We start from the raw sequence: 14,110 nt of genomic DNA, 5'->3' as shown, positions 1-14,110 counted from the left end.
ACTGTAAAAAGATTTTATTACTGTGTAATGTAGCGACATCGATAATTGAAGTACTAACACTGAATCTGTGATTTGGCACGTTTTAGTAAAAATGGCATTTTGAATGAATCACTTTAAGGGATTTTCTTTATTCTCCACAAGTTGTTTCTAAAAATACTTTTTATTCTCCTTTGTACTTTTACCTTCCTCTCCTCGCATTCTCACACCAGGAATAGCGGTGCAAAAATTCATAACAACTTTTCTAAATTTTGCACACTTTGCAAAGCCATCCACAGGACGAGATTGGACCCATGTCTCGGGCCCGGTCTGGCTCCTGGGCCCTATGTTTGACATCCCTGCCATAGTGCAATCATATCATTTATTCACCCACATTTGGACAAAGGAAGTCGGTAATCATTTGCTGTGGCCTGTGTGTCAGTTCTATAAATATTCCTTATAGAGGCCATGACTCAACTAGGAACTGTTTGTGAACTCTTGCTGTTGTGTGTACCGAACTGAATCCAGTTCTTACACTCGTAACAGAGGAGGGACCCTCAGGGACTTCTGCACCTGGTATTCAAAACTTCACCGATGACACTTGCGCCAGGGCCTGACCGAAGCGTCGTACACTTGCATCGCTTGCTGAACATAAATCATGTTTGGCTTCTCATGCACCTCTGTATTTCCCAGGTCTGTATGGGTTACTTGCAGGTCGCTGTGTGTGCAAGCGGTAACGCGGGGCAGATGCTTTGTCACCATCGATATATTTATATACTGTTTATATACAATTCTTAAGGATGTGTTATTGAATTTCTTAGGAAACTTTTCCATGCTAGTTGCCTGGCATGGCATATCTCTCCTGGAAAAGAGCGCTTGGAAATGACATAATGACAGCACATTATAGATGATGTAGTGAAATTTAATATCTACTGTTCTGCCTTGGCACAACTGAGGACAAGTTCTCAGTCACAGTTACCACAGTGATTTTCTGTTTTGTGTTTGCACTTAAGTTTATTTGGCCATTTAAGGGAGCTCTTGTGCTGCCAATTAAAAATAAATACTTCATTTAGGCTGGCTAGATTTTCAATGCTTGCATTGCATAAGTGCAAAGATTCGGTGAGCTTGGGTAGTATTGCTGGCAAGTTTGGATGGGCTACGACAAGCGTCCATTAAAAGCTCGCAGCACATCGAGCTCAGAGCCTCGAGGGAAGAGAGGTGGAGAGGAATAATGTTGAATGACGGCTATAGCCACCCGCACACGCAGAGAAGCGTTGGTGTTGTGACTGAGATGTCGAGAATGTCTTCTTTTGTAAAGTTGTGCAGACAAGCAAACCTCAACTTCTTAAGCGCCTGAATTTCTTTCCACACACAGCAAAGCATGTACGCTCAGAGAGAACACTTTAACCTTCAATATTCAGCATTTATTTATATCATATTGTAGCACATAGAAGAGGAAGAAGTGTTATGTTTTTGTAAATTTACAGTATTTTTCTTGATTTATACATTCTCCTGTCATTAAAGCTGTATTTTTCATTTGTGCAGCGGTCTTTGCAGCTTACACCTCAATGTCAGATGTTAGATTCAACAGGGTTTTTTTTTTAACTGCTGCTCTGAAAAGAATTTGAGACCAACTCAGGACAACTAAATCTGAAGAAAAACAGCAGCTATTAAAGGTTCGGGACACCAGCGGTTTGGTTTTTGTGGTTCGGTTGAGGACATTAAAACAAACATATCCTCGTTAGCAATCGCAGCAAGTTGATGTATGATGCTAATGAAAATTTGCTTATGTAGGCTCTCTTGTCACAGCTGCACAGTAACACGTGGGCAGTTTTTGTCTGGGAATATTTGAAGACTATGATTCCACGCCCTTGATTTGAGTCACTGCCAGTATAAATTACTTAGTGCCCAATAATGCTAACCTCTGTAAACAGAGTCTGTATATGATTGTGTAGGATATTTAGGCTGGTCTTAACATTTTTGACACCGGGAGGTTTCTGGTGTTTAGTCCAAGGGGAGTAGTATGTGCTGAATAACTGTCAGCTATAGTCTTATGAAGATTTTGCTTTCCATGTTAATCTGTAACAAAAAATGATAATAATGAGAAGACAGAAAAAAAAAGCCTCTGACTACTAAGGAAAACTGGTTATTATCCTTTAAATATGCAGACTATTTGTGAGGTTCCCAGTTTGCAGCTGTTCAGCAAGCATAGACATGTTTGATACATTATTTTCAAGATAATAAAGGAACAGATGTTACCAATTGTTTTGTGATTTTATACAGAAATATCAGAAATCCAATCAAAAGATTCTAAAATGTTCAGTGTTACTGTTTGTTTCTTGCTAAGTACCCAAGTTACCTAAATCTATATTCTGGAAATTGAAAAAAAAAAGGCTTCTTTGGGGGGAAAATTAACTTTATGTGAGTGTTTGGGTTTTTTTTTTTCCAAGACTTGGGAAGGCCACTGCAGGGCTCAAGGCTATCCCAGGCCTAATTCTATGTGTCAGTTTACAGTCTTTACTATCCTGTTTAATACAGGCTAAAATCGCATAATAGCTTATTGTAGAACTTGTTAACAGAGTGTTAAAAGGTGGGTTTAGTGTACTTATTGGATATGACAGTTAAAGACTTTTTATAGAGATTGCTTAACTGGTATTAAAATGCTTAAGATTAATGATTTGAGTGCCTTTGAATACATGCTCAAAGATGATATCCAAGAAACCTGCTGTGCTCAAGTACCAGCCTTCACTTTTGCAAAGGGAGTTGACAAATGCATTCATATCTGCTTGCAAAGTCTTTGTTATAGCCTGCAAGTCATTTATTATATACTACTTATGAATGAGAGCAAGCTGACACGTTGCCAGTTAACACCTTGGAAGACAAATGATACCAAAAAAGCCGTTTCTTTCAAATATATCTGGCTTTACTTTATTCATGTACTGTACAGTTTTTCACTTCCAAAGTCTTTATTATACTATATGACAATAATGGCTATCATTTACTACAAAAGGTTGCATAAATAATTTAAATGTGGAAATAAAAAATAAATATGTAGTTCATTCTTTTTTTTTTTATAACAGTCCTTCGTTGTGTCTGTAGAAAAACGGCCTTTCCTGCTTCTCTGTAACACCTTGTCATGTGAGGGCAGAAGACCACACAGGTATGATATGTACAATCGCGCTATGCATCGCAGCTCTCGGCTAACATAACAAGCCCCTTCCAGTTGCTCTTTCAAACACACAGTTGGAAAAAGAAGCAAACATAGTCAGCATAGACTGGACAACCAAATCAGAAAGCAGTTTGAGCAGAGCTGACAATATGTGGAAACACTGACTATTCTTCATGAGTTCAGGAGGAAGGAGCTCGCTCTGTCGGCAGTGACACACTGGGTTCCTCTTCCTTGCTGGATTTAATCATAAAAACCCAATTATTGTTTTTATTGTGTTATTTTTATTCCTATCTTTCCTGACTGAGCTATTTACAGATTGAGAGCGGAGAGGAGTGGAGGTGTCTTGCAACCAGCAGGCTAATACGGCAGATGGATTTTGGCTCGCTCACTGCTCTGTTTGGCCCGTTGCAAAAGAATTCCAGTGTGGGTGTGCTGGAGAGCGCTTTGCCACTAGGTAACAACACAACCACACACATTTTCTGATGCCTCCTACACACCATGTGCACTTTTTTGTGTGTGATTCCAGCAAACAGGAACCGGCTATGACGACAGGAAGAGGCTTTTTTTATGACTCAAATCCCAGCACAGGAATGGGCTCATTTAGTGATTAAGAGGAGCCACAGGAAGGCCCGGTGCCCGTGTGGTGTTAGTGCTGCTTTCTCCTCTACTTCTCTGTTTCTTTGCGTGTACTTGTGGGGAAAGCACTACCGTAACTGACAGGGCTGGTCAGGGCTTCAGCAGCGTGGAGAGTGCTGTAGGTCTGTCCTGATGAGTGAGGCCTTTAGCGGGCTGTCAAAGAACCGCCTGGACCGCAGTATAGACCAGGGCCTCTCAAAACCTGTCAACATGCCTCCATCAGAGACCCCAGAACTGCCGCCTTCTCCTCTCCACACACAGCTGAAAGGAGATGGATTACAACCACTCTGGAGCAAAGATACACCTTTTTTCAGCTTTTAACAGAGCTGCACCGAGCGTAGGTCTGCATCTGCTGGATGTTTGTACAGATGGGTCTGAAACCTCGGGGAGGAGTTCTTATTTTTCATAAAGAAAAGCTGTTGGAGTGGAAGTCTGAGCTGTTGGGGTTATCAAACACCATTCATCTTCATGGCAAGCCCTGGCACTGACTCATTTTGTCATGCAAAAAAGCCAAGTTCACAAATATGCAGACAGGTGGCTGAACAATATATGGACTGACGACTTAAATCAGTCCAGCATTTTAGCTTATGGATTTGCAGTCTTTGAAATTGTATCTCCTCGCTATTTGAAGGAGATATGTTGGTTGATGTGTTGTGTAACGTGTGCGTGAGTATGAGTATATCTGTCCTCTGTCCCGGGATGCCAAGGGGGAGGATCAATATGAGTTCCCCGTCAAAGGCGTGTTGTTCTTGCTCCGATCTTGAGGCAAACGACTGTGCTTCTTGCTGCGTTGCGTCTTAGGGACCTCCTTGGCCACCGACTGGTTGTGATGCGGCCTAAAACGCTTGCACTTGCAGGAGGTGACCACGCGGATTTTGTACGTCCGAGTGTTGCTGTTGGGACACTGCAGCTGGACCCTGCGTGTCCGGGAGTGCGCCGGGATGCAGCGGTAGTCTGAGGCGCTGCTTCTCCACCACTTGCCACGGAGGATGGAGTTCGGCATGAGGTGCGCCGGCAGGCACTGACCCGAGCACACCAGCTCTCGGATAGGCTTGGCACTGCGGCAAGAGCCGTCGGTGATGTAACGGGTCGAACGCAGCTCCCTGCAGCTCACCTCCGAGGCACCTGGGTTGAAGAGAGGAGATAACAGTTAACACTCATGGATCGAGTCCAGAACAAACACGCACAGTGCTGCGGACTTTCTGCAGGGCGACTGCAGCTGTGTCTTATTTCAGTGTGTGATCATTTGCCTCGGTCTGTTTCTGACTTCACGTGTGGCGTTATTTATGTGAAAAACAAACAACGTAAGGCCAATAAAGTCTGAACCGGAGGCAGCGTTACATTTCAGCTCCGACATGTTACGAGACACAAAAGAGCAGCTGAAAAATCCACTTTTCTAAATTCAGCCTAATACAGTAATTTTTTACTTTTAACTGGAGGCTTAAGCCAATGAGATCAGAGTTTCTGAATTTGATTTATGGTCTGATCATTAGCTGACAACTGGGCCTGACGAAGAAATCCAGCTGGCAGCAATCAGCTGATAGCAAATCCAGACCAGAGGGCCATTAAAAAGCTCAATCAAACCGAACGGAGGTTTGGTCTGGAAGGAAAAAGCTGGCATTCACCGTTGGCCCTCAGGAAATGTATGTGGTGATGGAAGAGTAAATAGCTGTCTGGTTATTTTAAGGCAGCGCTACAACTGTACACTTCTGAATAAACTGGACATCTGCCAGGCTGATTCGAGACAGCACACTCAGGCTGTAATCCTATATTTCAGCTGCAGCTTTTTAACAGCCGTACGCATGAGTTATTGTCCTGTGTTTCTTTTTCTTTTTTCTTACAAGCTGCATGTTCAAAAAAAAGGGAAAACGAGGAGGCAAAAGAACTGTTGGTTAAGAAATGATACACTCGGAGAAGGATCTGTTTTCCTCTGTGGCTTTCTTTGCAAAAAGGGCTGAACAAAGGATTTATGTGAGGTGACTTCCTTTTTTTCCCTCCTCACGAGAACATGATCTAGCGTTATTCTGCGGCTGCTGGTGAAGGCGACCGCAGAAGTATACAACGCCTACAGCGTACACCGGGTGGCGGTTTGCACCAGTTACCACCATATGCCAAAACAGACAGGTTGTCTTATTTATGAAGCACCAGGATGTGTTTTAATCCAGCATAACATTTTCAATTCTCCACCCTGGTTTTAAAATTACTAATTAGCCTGAAATTTTCATGATTACACACTAGACTACTGTAGAGTTGCGTGAGCTGTTCTTTTCCCTCAGCTGTGGGAGACAAGCCTCTGGGGAAGACTGGAGGGAGGCCAGGCAGTGGTCACAGCCTCTTTTGTGACCCCACAGGGGAAGGGATAATTTGAGAATTAAGATATGGCTGAAGAAAATAATCCAGGAGAGTTCTGCCTCCATAAACTGCACATTCACTGTAAAAGCAAGAGATGCATTTTCCATCCTTGCTAATAACGAATAAATTCCTGTTAAATGAGATCTTCTGGAGCTGTTGCTTGGCGTGTGATTTTTTTTTTTTTTTCCTTTTTTTTTTACCCTTTAAGACAACAAAATCAGTCACATTAACTTTCCTCGACTTAATAATCACTTCTTGTCAGCTGTTGCTCTTCTAATCTAATCAATCACCTCCTCTGATCTCCAAATCAAGGGGCCATAATTGAACAAAAATGTTGCACCACCCATCTCGAATCCATGAGACCAAGCATGAGATTATCCTGCATGCGCCACTTAATCAGAACACACAACCGTTACCGGCCACAGGTGGGAATCATTGTCAAAGGCAGTGTTGCATTTAAAAAGCAATTTCTAACCCCCCCAAAGACATCTCCCCGAAGAGCAAACTGTGGGCTTTTTTCTGTTTGGGAGACATGTTGTTGCAATCAAATAGTTATGGTGGAAGTAGAGCTTGACTAATAGTATAAAGAGAGAAGGAAACAACCTGGAAGACAATGTGAAAAAGCCCCGATGTCTCACTGAATGCTATGTGTAGGGGAAGAAACCACAGGAATGTGCGTCTGCGCAGCTCTCATCACCCTCACCTCTGGATTAAACCAGATCTTTTACACTCTTCTTAATCAGGGAATTGATGTGATAATGAAGCACGATGTAGAGGCAGGGTGTTTTAGGGCAATTTCTAAAAAGCCACATTAATTTGGAGAGCCTACATTTTCCACATACACTGAATATTTTTGACACAAGATTTTAAATTGTTGTTTTAAGCCAGAGAAAAAGTTGAATTAAAGTTTAAAATTCTTAAATGTGGAAAATATAACGAGAAGTAAACTTTCCTAATTTATATCACATTTTTGTGTATTAAGTAAAGGTTGGGTGTACAGCGCAGTTGGGTCCACGTTTATTCTTTATAAACGTGCACTAATTGGAAATGGGGACCTAAAATCAAATAAATAAGCATTTATGCTCCTTCCTGCTTGTTCTCATACAAGCTGGGAATAGGTTTTAGGCGATAAACCCGAAAGTTTTCTAAATTTAAGCCTTTTAATGAGTTTTTATAAAGCTCTGACGGATGGTTAATTTTAGGCACAGGAGCCTCCAATTAAGAGATCAAATTAAATCACTTCAGCATTTAAACTTTAAGCATTGCGTCGATTTACTTACTGATCTTTACCGTTTAATTCTTGTAAAATTAAATATTTAACATTTGTTCTGTCATCTTTATCATACTTACTGTAGGAAACTGCGTTTGCCGCCCGTCCGCCGTTTTTTGCCCTGTTATTCATAGCGTTGCTGTTGTTGTTGTTGTTGTTATTGTTGCTGTTGGACGGCTGTAGTATTGCCTCCAGCGGCGTCCGCGTATTTTCTCTACGTTCTGGTAAAATCTCCGTGCCATCATTTTTTAAGACCTTCCATCCCTTCACAGCGGTGCAGCATCCCTGGAGCAGCAGGAAAGCCGAACTGGAGACGAGGAGGGCCACAGACACCTGCATGCTTGTCGGTCAGCAGGAATAAATCACACAAGGAGATTTAAAAAAATAAAATAAAATAAAAAATATTAGTTAAAATTTAAAAAACACACACACACATACACACACATACACAAGAGATGTCCTTCTGAACAGGCTGATCACTTGCACTCTCAACGCAAGAGGCGAATGCGGTATTTAAGCCCTGCGCAAGTTTTCGTCAGGGCTGACAATTAGGCGCTTACACAAAGTGGGAGGGATTGAACCTGGCCGAGAGATTCATTGAGAAAGGAGGAGGGGAGAGGTTTGGATGAATGCGCAGAGAGAGGAGAGAGCAGGAGAGGAGTAACAGAGAGAGGAGAGACAAGAAGAAAAGTAATAGAAAACTGAGAAGATCAAGGAAGAAGAGACCGCAGTGAAGGAAAATACAGATATGAGCAGGAGTGCTTCCATTATTTATTTACTTATTTTTAAAATAGTTATTCAGAATATTTGATCAGAAATAAAAAGAGTGTAGAGGATATTAGCGAAGATTTCCAGGCTTGTGTGCAGCCTTATGCCTTCACACAGTACATGTGTTTTATATGAAAAGTGTCTGCACAAGTGCCTGAAAATCATTTTGTCAAATATTTAGACCCTTTATTGAAGTAAAAGCCATAATCTTACAGCTAATGTGTTTTGGGTCAATGTGTTTTGGCCATTTAGAGCAACAGTGTGGTGATATTTCCATCTACACGCAATAAAAGTAACATTTTCTTCTTTTTTTGATCTTTAAATGCTTCACAGTACTCATTATGCTATTCAATCATAAAAATTGATTCATTAATGTACATGTCATTTTAATCACCTTTACATACAAAATAATAAGTAACCAGACCAATGTCTGCATTGGTCAGTTAAATGCTTGAATAAAATTCTGAAGTTATGCTCTACCACTTATCCATGTCCTTATCCACTGGTGTTGGGGATTATAAGTCGAATAATTCTGGGCTGGTGAGATGAAACTGAAAAAGGAGAAGAGAGGGAAAGGTCAAAGGAGAGTGGAGGAAATGGGAGTAAAAAGAGGTAAAATAAGGGGGATGAACGCCAAAGGAAAGGGTTGAAAGGACAGAGAAATAAAAAGAGAGAGAGAGATACTGGAGAGGAGCTTACTTATGTCGGAGAGTGTTGAGTGAGGCAGCTCATCTGCACATCGCTCTGTGCCGCTGTTGTTGTTACTGGATTTAAGTGCACCGGTGCATCTTCTCCTCCCCCTTCTTTAACAACTTCCGCAGCATTACGTGTCTCAAAAAGCATCTTTTTTTTTTCAAGGGGGTTTATTTTGGACTGCATCGCAGGGTGCAACTTGTTCCACTGCTGCTGCAAACATGCGCCACACGCACTCCTCCCGAGACACGTTTTTACCCTGTCTTTGACTCAAGGCTACACAAATTAATCATTTGATCCTTCAAATTAATTACCCATCATTACACTTCTCAGCAGAGACACTTAATATAACGAGATGTGAAAATCTAAAAACGTATGAGCACATCAACATGTGTTCTGAGCACAATTTAAATGTTTGCCATGACAATCCAATATTCCATATCCACATATCTGTTTTAAATGAAATGTTATAGACTGTGAGTTCTTGGCACCCCTCATATCCCAGTGATTTGATGAGTGCTGACAGATGGAGGCTCTTCCATTCAAACACTGCCCTCTTGAGGGAGACTAAACAAGTTTTGCATGACACTGTCTGGCTCTACTGATGGGTACAGGCATGCAGATCTTTGGTTTTTATCTCTTAAACTCTAAAGTGGTTCTCTCGGTCAGTATTGCATCACTCTAACCGCTCATTGAGGCACCGATGTGCTTCCATAATCATACACACCCCCCTCATTGTCTTTCTAGTTTTACACAAGCCTCAAATGAGGGTTTGAAGCTTTGGCCAACTGGCCCATCCATCACAATTTAAAGTGGTGAACATAATGGGGATAAGATTAAATGACATTTATTGTTAAGGAGTTTTGAATAACATCATCCAGTCAAAAACATTTTCTTCTGAAGAGCAAGTAACAACAGAGCTTTTCATCATTTCTAAAAGCCTCGTATAGGGGCCACTCTTCTTGAGTGTCAAATCCAATTATCTTTCAAATTTGCATTTTCAGTCCAGCCTTTAGGAGCATAACAGTCCTTTCTTGTGTTAACGTCCCTGCATCGACTGTAGGTATGTACTAGTGTTGTTTTACAGCTGCTACTTGATTTGATGGAATTAAAAAAAATGTCAAATGTTGGTTTAGAGAGAACAAGTTTTTTTTCTTGGGGCTAAAACCAAATCTGCATTAAAAGTGAAGTAAAAAAAACACAACACAGCAAAAACACTGAGCAGAAATGAAGATAAGAACATGGAACTTTCAAACAACAAGAGAAAACAGTCTTCAAATGGGGTTTGCGAGCCCTGAATATTAATTGTAGTTAAAAAGACTTAAAAAGCACCTGGATCTGTAACTCTGTTGTTCACAATAGTGAAGCTGCTCTTTAAGCAATAATCACGTCAGAGCTGAAAAACACTTTTTACTTTCAAAAAAGTACATAAAGAGAAATTTTGATACCTTCTGTGCAACCGCAGTACAGCTTCAAACATCAGGACACATTGCTGTGAAAACACAAAACAGTTTTTGCAGTAATTTAGCATTTTTTGTGCGTGTGTGCGGATAAATACTGTAATTGTTGACCGCCTGCTCATCTGAGCTTAACAGAACGACTCAAGTCATTCAACTCATTAATGTAGAAGTGTTGTTATGCCTGTTTTAGGTATGTCGTGTTTAGATTATGATCGTTGTGGATGTGTGGTTTGTGTGGTCCTAGCTAACAAAGGGCTATCAACACAAAGACTCCTGAAGCAATTCATCATGTCCAGACAGTGTTGTTCTAAAAGTCGGCTGTTCAAATGTTCTGTAAAGTATTATTCACATGACTGTTTGATGTGATGATGGGAAACTGCACAAAAGCTGATGTCAATACATAGTTTAAGAAGGAAAAGAAACTTGTTCAACAGCCATAATCTTACATTTTTATCTTTTTTTATCAGACAATATGATAAATTTACCACCTATTTGCACCAACTAACCTCAACTTTTTTGAGTGCATATAGTGCATTTCATATAGATGCATATTTGCCAGTAAAAACACAGTTATGCACTGGCTATCTCATGTGTTTGCATGGTTTCTGTTATAATTTATGATATTCATAACATGTAGGAGTTTATTCTATAAAACCCTTTTAGACTGAATGTATTTTCAGTGCATTTAAATAATATATATTTTATATTTTGGCATCTAAATGCCCCCAAAATATCAAGTGACCCAAAGATAAATTCAGAATAAAAAGTGCTGGGATCATTTTTATGATTGTTGAAATAAATTAAAATGTACAAAAATCAAAAGCTGTTGAGATGCCTACATTTTCTGTAATTTTGCCAAAATGTGTAAGTAGAGGAAATATTTATGGCATAACCATAAATATTGATAAAAAGTGATAGTGACACATTTAACACATAAAGAGCAACACTGCAGTGGTATTTCTGGCCATTTCCAATTTTCACTTACATTTTCATCTTTGCTGTTAAAATGCAGCACTATATTTAGCAGCTGTTTGGTGCTATCAGAAACTAAAATTCACACTTTAAAAGCGGGAAAAAATTGTTGTTCATTTTTAAAATGTATTTTATTTAAAACATGGTTTTACTTCTTAAGTGCAAACTTGTAAGAATTGGTCGAATTAATAAAAATGAGTTTGCCACACTTGGGCTAAACAGTGTTTTTATCCATGCATCCATTTTTTCTCCAGCTTATTTAATTCCGGTTCAAGGTGGAACTTGAGCGTATCCCAGCTGTCATAGGGCGACAGGTCAGGTAAATGCTCTAGTCTGTTGTACAGAGGGGCAAACAACCATTCACATTCCAGCCTAATGTGCATGTCTTTGGACTGTGGGAGGAAGTTGGAGCACCTGAAGAGAATCTACGCAGGTGCAGGGAGAACGTGAACACTTGCTTGGACGAGGCTAAGCACTGCGCCGCCATGCCGCCAAGGTGCAATGTGTAATATAGGAGTCTTCTACTGGCTACAACGGATAGAGTATAAAACTTTATTGCACTGAAGTTTGCATCAAATTCAAAGTGTTCGCTTTTTCCCAAAAACTGCAGATTGGCAGCAAGAACAACGTGAAATCTGATGAACAAGAGTATTGTGAAAGATGCTAACAGGGGAGTTTGGCAGACCTGTGCCAAAAATAAAAAAATTTGAACCAGAGGGTGATCTTTTGCAATGGTATCCATTGGTAATATAATATAATTACAGGTAAGAACTCTGTATTGGAGTATCATGTTTTGCCCCAGCACCGACGCTGCTTCTTTTGTAACATTTATGAATTTTGACATCAAGCATGATTCTCATTTTATAATCCAAGGGGTTCTAAAGTAGACCGAGCAGACAGCCTTGTCTTCCTATTGTGTGTAACCCTCCAGCTCTGAGGCTGTGCCAGATTTTTTTTTTCCTAGTGGGGGATTGATGGTCCCACTGTCTACACTAAGCCAACTCTGATTACAGACTTCTCGCCGACATTGCGACGGATGCCAGTCACAGTCTCAATTTAGACCTCTCTGGGTTTCTTTATAGAGCCCTTGGGCCCCAGCACAGTGTTTTTATCATGATAACAGTACAATGAGGCCCAAATAACAATCAGATGCTCACCAGATTGCAAGAACGCCTCCAGCAATGCAGAGCGTGGTGGAGCGTAATTTTTATGGAAATGAAGAAAAACTGTGTTTTTAGTTCATAAACAAACTGTTGCAGCTCCTTGTGCCCAGTGTTTGGTAATGTGATTCACTGTGCATGCTTCTTAACTGCTTTCTCACCAAGTTTAGAAGGAAATTTGTCATTTCCGCAACACAATTACGGGCCAGTGATAGCAAAGAAGGGCTGTGTCACCTGTTTGCCACCCTCACTGAGGGTTTGACTGAGGGAATTATTCATCATGTGTCCACAACAATTATGCAAAGTAGGTCAAAATTTGGCTGCTTGGCTTCCCTCATCTACAACCTCAAAGATATTACACTCGGGTCTTTGTGGGCGTGTAGAGGTTTCAAGGATTCAAAGAGCTTTACACATGTTTACATGAGGTGGAATGAAATTACGTGCACACAGTCCCAGAAATCAAGAAAAACAGTGTTTCTTTTTTCCTGATGAAAATGCTGGTAAACTATCAACTTTGTCCCAGCAATTTATTAAAAAGTCAAATTCACCATGCTCACTTTGTGACTACGACTGCATCATATTATCCGAATGATCTGCAGCCACTCATTTGGAAAAGAAAAGAGGTTTTCATACCTTGAGACTAAGTAAGGATTGATATTCAGCGTTGTTTTGATGCCGACTGAAACACATCTTTTATATAAACTCACTAGCCACTTTGTTATCTCTTTAAATTTTTGTCTTAGCAAACAGCTCATTAGTCAATCAAATAGCAGCAACTTCACATCATCAAGATGAATTGCTGGAGCTCAAATTGCGCATGAGAATGGGGAAGTGAGGTGACTTATTTGACTTTAAATTTTCAGTTTAATTCACTTTTACTTATAAATCACCGATTCACAACAGATGCCTCAAAGTGTTTTATATAGGCTAGAGATCTTACAGTATTAGAAATAAACCACAAAGTGCACAAAGAGAAGAGAGCAAGGAGAGAAATGACAAAAGACTAGAGTTTAACAATGGCTAATGATTAAATGCAGTAGTGAAATACACTGTTAAAAAAAAAATCCCAGAAAAACAGTAATATTCCGGCAGCTGGGGCGCCAAAATAATACCATGAAATAACAGAAAATAACTTTCCCATAAAAATACGGTTATTTTCAGTAATGACAATACAGTTTGTTGCCCTAATTTTACATGGGATTTTGCCTTTTCCAAGTGCTTTTAAACATTAAATTAGGAACATTTTAATGTGATCAAACAATGAAATTACCTATAAACAAGGTCAATGAATTTGGCAATATGAATAATAATACTTAAATGTACAGAAATATACAGTTAACAGTTGGTTTAAATAATAATGGATTGCATGCCCTGGGACAGACTGACAGAGGCGAGGCTGCCATATCGCACCATCGGCCCCTCTGGCCATCACCAGTAGGCTGTAGGTGAAGTGTCTTGACCAAGGACACAACGACCGAGACTGTCCGAGCTGGGGCTCAAACCGTCAACCTTCTGATTACAAGGCGAACTGCCAACTCTTGAGCCACGATCGCCCTAAATAGCAATAATAGTAATAATTATTTGATGTAAACAAAGTTTATAGGAATCATGTTATATATTTTTCCATAGCACTACATTTGAATTTAACAGTTCA

The 14,110-nt window shown here is 40.2% G+C and overlaps 1 protein-coding gene across 3 annotated transcripts; it reads right to left on the bottom strand.

Moving 5' to 3' along the window:
- Positions 1-3,035: 3,035 nt before the first annotated feature.
- sost (sclerostin) lies at positions 3,036-10,346 on the bottom strand. 3 transcript variants are annotated; one of them, XM_076887688.1, is made up of 3 exons: positions 10,313-10,346; positions 7,484-7,743; positions 3,036-4,906 (listed from the first exon to the last, which is right to left on the bottom strand). In XM_076887688.1, exons 1-3 carry the CDS (start codon positions 10,342-10,344, stop codon positions 4,497-4,499), a joined length of 702 nt encoding a protein of 233 aa, XP_076743803.1. In that variant the 5' UTR covers positions 10,345-10,346; the 3' UTR covers positions 3,036-4,496. The 3 variants fall into 3 exon arrangements, with proteins under 3 accessions (XP_076743803.1, XP_004556842.3, XP_004556841.3); XM_004556785.5 differs by lacking the exon at positions 10,313-10,346 and adding an exon at positions 7,852-7,918; XM_004556784.4 differs by lacking the exon at positions 10,313-10,346 and having other exon boundaries at positions 7,484-7,896.
- Positions 10,347-14,110: the final 3,764 nt, after the last annotated feature.

The sequence above is a fragment of the Maylandia zebra genome, linkage group LG8 (genome assembly GCF_041146795.1).
Source record: "Maylandia zebra isolate NMK-2024a linkage group LG8, Mzebra_GT3a, whole genome shotgun sequence".
Classification (NCBI taxonomy): Eukaryota; Metazoa; Chordata; class Actinopteri; order Cichliformes; family Cichlidae; genus Maylandia; species Maylandia zebra.
This window is presented reverse-complemented; position numbering and strand designations above follow the sequence as displayed.

Excerpts from the sequence above, each read along its gene's own strand:
- sost (XM_076887688.1), bottom strand. The coding sequence starts at position 10,344 with ATGTTTGAAGCTGTACTGCGGTTGCACAGAAG. Across the intron at positions 7,744-10,312 it reads GTACTGCGGTTGCACAGAAG|CATGCAGGTGTCTGTGGCCC; the intron begins GTATCAAAATTT and ends CTGACCGACAAG. Across the intron at positions 4,907-7,483 it reads GGCAAACGCAGTTTCCTACA|GTGCCTCGGAGGTGAGCTGC; the intron begins GTAAGTATGATA and ends TCTTCAACCCAG.